The sequence below is a fragment of the Triplophysa rosa genome, linkage group LG15, assembly GCF_024868665.1.
Source record: "Triplophysa rosa linkage group LG15, Trosa_1v2, whole genome shotgun sequence".
Taxonomy (NCBI): Eukaryota; Metazoa; Chordata; class Actinopteri; order Cypriniformes; family Nemacheilidae; genus Triplophysa; species Triplophysa rosa.
In genome coordinates this window covers 24831479-24839964 of record NC_079904.1, presented here as the reverse complement: position 1 = coordinate 24839964, position 8486 = coordinate 24831479, and the positions used below count along the sequence as shown (strand labels likewise).

General features: G+C 39.7%; 1 protein-coding gene across 4 annotated transcripts in view; it reads right to left on the bottom strand.

Annotated features, from left to right (window-relative positions):
- Positions 1 to 240: 240 nt before the first annotated feature.
- Positions 241 to 8486, bottom strand: part of LOC130565581 (1-phosphatidylinositol 4,5-bisphosphate phosphodiesterase beta-1-like) — a 52820-nt gene continuing 44574 nt past the window's right edge. For 2 of the 4 annotated variants that reach the window (XM_057352425.1, XM_057352427.1), the window contains 12 exons: positions 8001 to 8100; positions 7672 to 7776; positions 6770 to 6885; positions 5906 to 6032; positions 5775 to 5828; positions 5049 to 5268; positions 4512 to 4659; positions 3845 to 3921; positions 3686 to 3760; positions 3544 to 3601; positions 3376 to 3462; positions 241 to 2731 (listed from right to left, as the gene is read on the bottom strand). In XM_057352425.1, the coding sequence (XP_057208408.1) occupies positions 2669 to 2731; positions 3376 to 3462; positions 3544 to 3601; positions 3686 to 3760; positions 3845 to 3921; positions 4512 to 4659; positions 5049 to 5268; positions 5775 to 5828; positions 5906 to 6032; positions 6770 to 6885; positions 7672 to 7776; positions 8001 to 8100 (1230 nt within the window). In that variant the 3' untranslated portion in view covers positions 241 to 2668. The remainder of the gene's footprint in view (positions 2732 to 3375; positions 3463 to 3543; positions 3602 to 3685; positions 3761 to 3844; positions 3922 to 4511; positions 4660 to 5048; positions 5269 to 5774; positions 5829 to 5905; positions 6033 to 6769; positions 6886 to 7671; positions 7777 to 8000; positions 8101 to 8486) is intronic. The other 2 variants (XM_057352423.1, XM_057352424.1) reach the window with 2 other exon arrangements.

Genomic DNA, 8486 nt, shown 5'->3' with positions numbered 1-8486 from the left:
ACCTGTGGAAATGTCTTTGTTCTGCTGAACATAAAGGAAGATATTTATAAGAATGTTAGTAACCAAACAAATCTCATCCCCCGTTGACTCATGTGGTATTTATTTTTCCTACTATGGCAGTAAATGAGGGAGGAAATCTGTTTCATTACTGACATTCTTACAAATATCTTCCTTTATGTTCAACAGAACAAGGACATTTATAAAGGTTTAGAACAATCTGAGGGTGAGTAAATGATGACAGAATTTTCATTTTTGGGAGAACTATCCCTTTAACATATGTGTGAATATGAAGAAATCAGAAATCACTGATGACCTGGAATAAATCCTGCATGTGTGTGTGAGACATGTCGACTTCAGATGTCAACTTCTAAACAATGCTTTACTGTCAAACACACACACACACGCACGTGCACGCACGCACGCGCGCGCACACACACACACACACACACACGCGCACACACACGCGCGCACACACACGCACACACACACACACACACACACACACACACACACACACACAGGCTTTGGTTGACTATCCCCGTGGGGACAGTCCATAGGCGTAATGTTTTTATACTGTACAAACTGTATATTCTATCCCCTATCCCTAACCCTATCCCTAAACCTAAAGATCATAGAACACTTTTTGCATTTTTAGATTTGTAAAAAATATTGTTCTGTACAATTTATTAGCTTTTTTGCCCCTGCGGACCTCAATTTTGGTCCCCACGGTGACACGAGTCCCCATGTGTTGGTGTGTATTCAGGTTTAGGTCCCCACCGGGATATACAAACATGAACACACACAGACACACACACACACAGAAACAAGTACACAGACCACCAACACCTTCCAGAACAGCAGCTAAACCAGACATGATCTCTTTTGTCCACAGATACTCATAGCTGACCATTACTGCCTGATCCGAACATAAAAAAATGATGCTGACGCCACAAGAGGTCTGAACAAATAAACTCATGATGTGACTGTGAAGCTCAGATGTGTTTCATGGTCATTAGTTTCTGTAAAAACACTTACTGTAAATTAACCAAAACAAAACAATAGTAGAAGAATAAAAACATTCTTAAAATTCAGGTTATTCCTATATCCTATTGTGCAAGAAATCACTTATGACTGAATTATGTTCATATCAGCATTTATAAAACATTTATTGTAGTATTAAGTATTAATCAAAACATTTCACCAATAGGTTATGAATAAAACAAGTGAAACAACTTGTCAACAAATGCTTATATTAGTAAGGGTATTAATCATTCTTTTCTGACAAAACAAACAAACAAGACAATGAAATATAAAGCACATGACTTTCTGTGTTCTCACGCCCTCTAGTGTTACTGAACTGTAGGTGTGAGTAAATGACTGAACATGTGCTGTTAGAGTACAAAAATCTGCAGAGCAAGAACAAACTGAGACACCAGAAGCAAAATAAAACACCCCTGGAAGGATCCGTTGTTATAATGCTATACAAACTCTTCAGAGCGCAGATATTCTCTGTCTGTCTGTATGCTGCTCTTAACATTTCTCTTGTTATGATGTGACATTTTTATTCTTGTTCTTATTTAGAATGATAAAGCACATGCACATGTGTCTGCAGATGATGGAAAGCAAGCGTCACAGCTGTATGAGACAGCAACTGTCCTGAAATCTCACTAACTTCACATTCACTCAGTGGTGTAATCTAGTTTTTAGTAGTGAGTATACTATGATCCCCCAGCCTACTCATCCGTCCCAGATCGACAACCCTCGAGCACCACCACACTCACGAATGCATAGAGTATGCCTCTATATGTCATCAAGAGCGTTTCGAAAAGCAAGATTTCAATAACCAATGACAGCTGTGACTTGCTGGTTTTGTTAATCACTGTCTAAATCAGTCAGTTAAGAGTCTTTATTAGCCTTAGATGGTATACTGTATGTATACAATCCCTAAAGCACAGGTTTGATCAGCTGGCAATTTTTAATGCACATTTGTGATCCATGTGTAAACCCAGCTATAAAGTCATTTATTTGTGATGTACTATTTCTACATAAACCCACCCTGCTAAAAATACTATTACATAAATTCTAGTGGTTTCCATAAAAATACTATTATAAGTTTAAAAATGTCTTTGGCATTAATGGGTCTATTGATTCCCATCTGCATCTCTTGTGTTTTGGGCAGGGTTCTGTTATTTTTTCAGCAGGGCAACCAACATAATGTAAAGAATATCCTGTGAAAGTATAATCTTTAGATTTTGATTTAGTTTTGACTGACTAAGGCCATGTCAAAGATTTACAGTAAATCATATTGAAATAAATAGTTCAAAATCAAACTCTGATGCTCGTCACTAAGAACTAGATTTTTAGCCTAGTTTTGCCTTTGCCTTTCATGATCTCCTTTTGTTTCATATCTCCCGGTCGGTTGCACCAATGGTCCAAAAGTCAGTACGTTGTTACGTATCCCCACGCTTTTTTAAGTGGGTATACAGAAATCCTTGATTTTTTCTATTGGGTATAACAGCGTACACCTGCGTATCACACAGACTACACCACTGCATTCACTGCATTGTAAAAGATGCACATGAAAGAAGTTGTACATGGGTTCTATAATTTCAAAGTTGCGGTGCATGATTTACAGGACGGTCACGGTTTGATGCACATGACACAGCGGTTATCCTGAATGTTTGTGTTGAGTGGAATCACACTTACCATCAAACTCCTGTGAGTCTTCCTGCTAAAATAACACAGAGTGAGGACACAAACACACTCTGTGTGTGTGTGTGCGTGTGTGTGCGTGTGTGTGTGTGTGTGTGTGTGTGTGCGTGTGCGTTCATGTTTGTATATCCCGGTGGGGACCTACACCTGAACGCACACCAACACATGGGGACTCGTGTCACTGTGGGGACCAAAATTGAGGTCCTCATGGGCACAAAAGCTAATAAATTGTACAGAACAATATTTTTTAAAAAACTAAAAATGCAAAAAGTGTTCTATGATCTTTAGGTTTAGGGGTTGGGTTAGGGGTAGGGGGTAGAATATACTGTTTCTACAGTATAAAAAACATTACGCCTATGGACTGTCCCCATGGAGATAGTAAACCAGACATGTGTGTGTGTGTGTGTGTGCGTGTGTGAGACAGTTAAATATGTGATATACAGCTGTGGAAGAAATGTCAACTTATGTCTTTAATCAAAAGTCTGTCCCATTTCAATTTTCTGCACATCAAAAAACATTTGAAATTTCATTTTATTTAGAACACATACCTACTGTAGAAATAGCAAATTCATAAAAACTGATGAAATCATTTTTTCCACGGCAGTATATATATGTGTGTGTGTGTGTGTCGTGTTTTAGATATTGTAAAGAATTCTGCAGTACCTTCGGCTTCTCATCCAGGATTTGCTGTCGAATATCTTTATGTCTCTCTTGAAGTTGCTCTTGTCTTTTAGTTTGTGCGTCTTCCAGCTGAAGAACAAGCACATTCAGTACAAACGGCTTATTTTTAAAATTCTGATTCTGTTTTTGTTGTTTTTTTAGAAAACGTACCCGTCTGATAGACTGTACCACCTCATTCACATGAGATCTTCTCATCTCCACCTTTTCTCTGGAAAACACAACCAGACACTTCAGACATGAAAAACAAAAAGAGAAATGAAAAGCACGAGAGGTGTGTGTATAAATCACATACTCAGCGGTGAGAGATTTCTCATGAAGCATGTCTTGTCGTCTGTCGTTCATCTTTTTCTTCAGCTCTTTATTTTCTCTAGACATGTGCAATTCATGCATCGTTAATGTGATGTCAAGAGCGTGTGAATGTGTTTTTAGTGAAGGTGCGAGCGATGCTCACTTTTCACACAGATCTTTCACTTTCTTCAGCTGGTTGTTGTGACTCTCATCTGCAAAGGCCATTAGTTTCTCCACCAGCTACAGAGAGAAACACAAACACTAGATTTGTGAATGTTAGTTCGTAAGCATGAAAAACAGAAACACGTCACTGTGTATAGCGCTGCCTGTGTTGGTCAATAAAAACAAAAAAGAAATGGTGCCATTTTATTTTTAAACTGGTACGTTTCCTGCATGATGTTTTATGATGGTGTCATTGCTGGCTACGACCGTTGAGCTTGTCTTATAGAAGATCTGCCAGAGCGTACTGTACCGTTCACGACCAACACAAACGTCAATCGATGTTCCAGATTTTGCTGAGATTTATCTGCGCTTGAGCGAGCATTTCTCTCAGCTTATCTAATTCAGCGAACTCTCATCCGCTCGTCTCTCATTAACATGATGAGATGAACTCCCGCTTCATTTGAGCAGATCACGTGAAGAACGATTCTGCACACGTCAGCGCTGAGCTCACCCTCACGCCTGATATCTCATAAACACTTGGGATAAATAACGTCACTTCGGCCAATCAGATGCGAGCTTGTGGTTTAGGTGAAGCGCGGGCTACGGATGAGTGTAAATAAAGAAAGCAGCAAGTGAGACACTGAGCTGATGTTGGTGTGAGCAGTTACCAGTCGGATGTGTTCTCGTTTCAGATATTTCTCGCTGTAATATTGTTCTTGTCTGAGCGTCAGAAGCTCCTGCTGCTGCATGGCCTTCAGTTCTGTCAGTCTGTGAGTTTTCTCTTCATCAAGAGTTAATAACTGCTGCTCCAGAGACCTGCACACACACACATTAAAGCTTATTCACATCACTTCAAACAAATGGCAACTAATTGGTATTTGCATCACGCTCTGTGCAATCCTCAATGTTTGAAAGACGCTTCACAGAAAATCTTCAGTCTTAAAGCTGTAGCGTAGCATTATGATCCCGCCCTCCCCTCAGAGCCACGCCTCCTCACGTCTCATTCACGCTGAGAGAACATTACATTAATATACAGTATATGTGGATAATCTGCATATAAACATTCAGACAACTATAATTATTGGCTGCTATCAGGATGGGAAAAGACTTTCAACTAGAAGAAGAAAAATTGTAAATGAAAACACAACACGCTTGAGCGTTAATGTGTCAGTGAGAGCTTGTGGTGCGAGCAGAGATGTTCTCACCTGTTCTTACCAGCTCGTCTGGTGCTTTTCTGAAGTGCTGATGTGCGTCGCAGAAATTCATTGTGCAGCTGCTTCTGTCTGCTCTCGTGTTCTTTCATCAGTTCGGCAGTTCTTCTGCTGTGTTTCTTCATCAGATCCTTTAAATCTTTATAAAGTTTCTTCTGCTCTTTCATGTAACACTTCTGCTGTTTCAACTGCTCAAGAGTCAAAGTGTCCACCTCTGTTACACACACACACACACACACACACACACACACACACGCACACGCACGCGCACGCGCACGCGCACACACACACACACACACACACACACACACACACACACACACACATATTGGGTTTCCATGTTTTACAGACATAGGCATGATGATTTTTAGACAAACTATATATTGTATCCTCTAATCCTCACTCTACTTCAAACCCAAACCATCACATAAACCTTTCTGCATGTTTACATCTTCAAATGAACATCATTTAGTTTGATTTACAGTATAAGCTGATTTCCTTATTGTAACTTTACACAGACATTATGGAAATTTTGAGGCTTTGAAGTCGCTTTGTATAAGAGCACCTTATGAATGTAGATAATGACTTCTATACTGTATATTTTAACCCTACAGCTAACTCTTACAGTCAAATTTCAGTATTTCCTTTCAGTTTCCTCAATGGGGACCTAAAATGTCACTGCTATTTAAAGACACATGTGAGACTCATGAGATGTGGTACCTGTTAAAACACTTTGCACAATATCCTCAGACTTCACAGCTGGTTTAACAGAGCCTAAAACAAAGAGAAACAATGCAGCTGGTATGGTACACTAAACCCTGTGTAGTGCACTATGAAGCGCACCGAGATACCTGCTGATGGAGTTTGCTGACTGCTCGCTGAGGATTTGGGCGACATGTTGTTGTGGTTCAGACCGTTTTCAGCCGCTGGTTTACATTCACTTTTATTCTCTGAGAAACTCTCTCCTGTATCGTATGCCTGCACCCAACACAAGCCACGATGTCAAACATCTACAGTCTATAAAGACAAACAAGTATTGGCCAGGAGCCATAGATTAAACCCATATCATCCTCAGACTGTCAATACTTCTCTTACTCTTTCATGTCAAGGTAATAAAGAATCTTCAGCTGGATTCATCATTTAAGATGTAAAAACATATTTAACTGCTCACAAACAGTAGAACAATGACAGACGCTGAAAATAAAAGCCTTGGTTCATACCTGCACTGCTGTCCACAGTGTGTAAACGTATCGTTGATAACCCAACCTCAACATGACTAAACAAAAACAAGTCAACACTGTGGATTTATGATCTCAGCAGAGAGCGAGCGAGCGAGATTTCCCATGAGGCCATGTCATCCGATCAGCGCAGCGTTGCCAGGTGCCAAATATTTGCGTTTTTATTGACAATAATGGTGATGATTGTAATCGTGTTAATACTACACATACTGTGTGAAAAAATAAGAAATAATTTAGTGCCAGTATTTGCAGTGCTGGTGCTTTCTAACGCTCTCTCTGTGCATATAAAAGACCTGAACCGTTTTCCACGCACACGCACACGCACACGCACACGCACACGCACACGCACACACACGCACACACACACACACACACACACACACCCACACACACACACACACACACACACACACACACACACACACACACACACACACACACACACACACACACACACACACACACACACACACACACCTCTTCACCGTCTGTCTCGTGTGCTCCCTCCTCTTGTGTTAGAGCTGCCAGCTGATTGGCTCTCTGTTCCATGAGACTGACATACAGGATGGGATTGGACAGGGCCTCGATTACATCTATTAAAACATCATGATGATAAACAAGAACATGTACATATCAACAACCTGACCATGAGAACAACACCCAATCAGAACACACCTTATTTACATATAGAAGTCTGATTTGTTAAAGGAATGAATCCATCTGTCCAGAGTGAACCCTGACTGTGAAATAAACATCTGACCTTCTGCAGAAGATTCTACACTCGCTGACATTAAAAGTTAAACATTAATGTCATCCAAAAAAAAGTGGATGACAATTCTAATATACTCAATACATTTAGAATGTAACTGTGATTCTTGTCAGATTGGTCAACTATGAAAAGGTTTTGATTAATTATGTTTTAAATCATCATGTACATGTATTTCTGTAATGCATTTCACACTCATTTTGATTTGTTACAATGGAGCTTCACACTAGTACAGAAAGTAAGAGCACAAAGAAATAAAAGAAGTAAGAGAAAACAGGGAAAATATTAAAAATGTAGATGATGGTACAATTGCAGATTTTTCAGAAGACAAGGTGCATTCATAATTGTAACAGTTAAATGAATGGTCTGAGGTTTAGAATCATACTGTTTTATTTTATGATGCCAAGAGTCAAAATAAATGCCAGATCTCAAATTCTTGCTGGAATTTTTAAATAGAGAGGTGATTGAATTTCAGACAACCGTGTCAAATTTAAAGCATTTCAAAAAACCAAAATCAATGTCATTTCATCTGAAGGCTCTTACCACAAATCATCAAGAAGCTTTATGCCTAAAACATAATACAGACAAGACAGGTATCACCAACATCATGTACCTGCAAAGGTGTCTGGGACATAATCTTTGACTTCAGTGTAGATGAAGACAGAAGACAATGTAAGAGTTTGATTCCTCTCATTCTTCAGGCTGATGTAGTGATAACCTACAACAGAGACACACGCTCTGTCATCTGTCAATCATTCAGTTCTAAACGCTCTGTCATCTGTCAATCATTCACATCTACACGCTCTGTCATCTGTCAATCATTCACATCTACACGCTCTGTCATCTGTCAATCATTCACATCTACACACTCTGTCATCTGTCAATCCTTCATTCATTTCTACACTCTGTACTCCTGAGCTGTGTTTGGCATTTTGTACTCGCCAGGTCGGATGGCGCACACTGGAATGATGCGATGGCCAATAAACTTTCCGTTATCTTCGTACACGGCTATTCGTAATGATGCCAGTGTTGGAAGTATGACCTAAAACACAGAGTACAGCTCTTCAAAGCATCGCGTGAAAAGTCACTCGCTGTCACGTCATTTGTGCATGGCAGCGAGTGCATTTATGATTAAAATCCATAAATATAACCAAACATCAAGACTTGTATGGTCCATAATATATAATCATGTAATGCTCATATTCTTGCTTCTGTTGGCCAGTCGTGGGCAGGGCCGTGCACAGTCATTTCTGGGGCAGGTGCTCAAACGAGAAAATAGGGAACTCCTCTAGAAAAATAAGTATAATTTTCATAACATCATTTCATTTTCTTATTTAATTTCATTATTATGTAAAATTCATGTCAGAGTCACACCCCCGTGCACGTCCCTGGCCGAGGGGATAAACAAAATACAGTGTACTGTATACT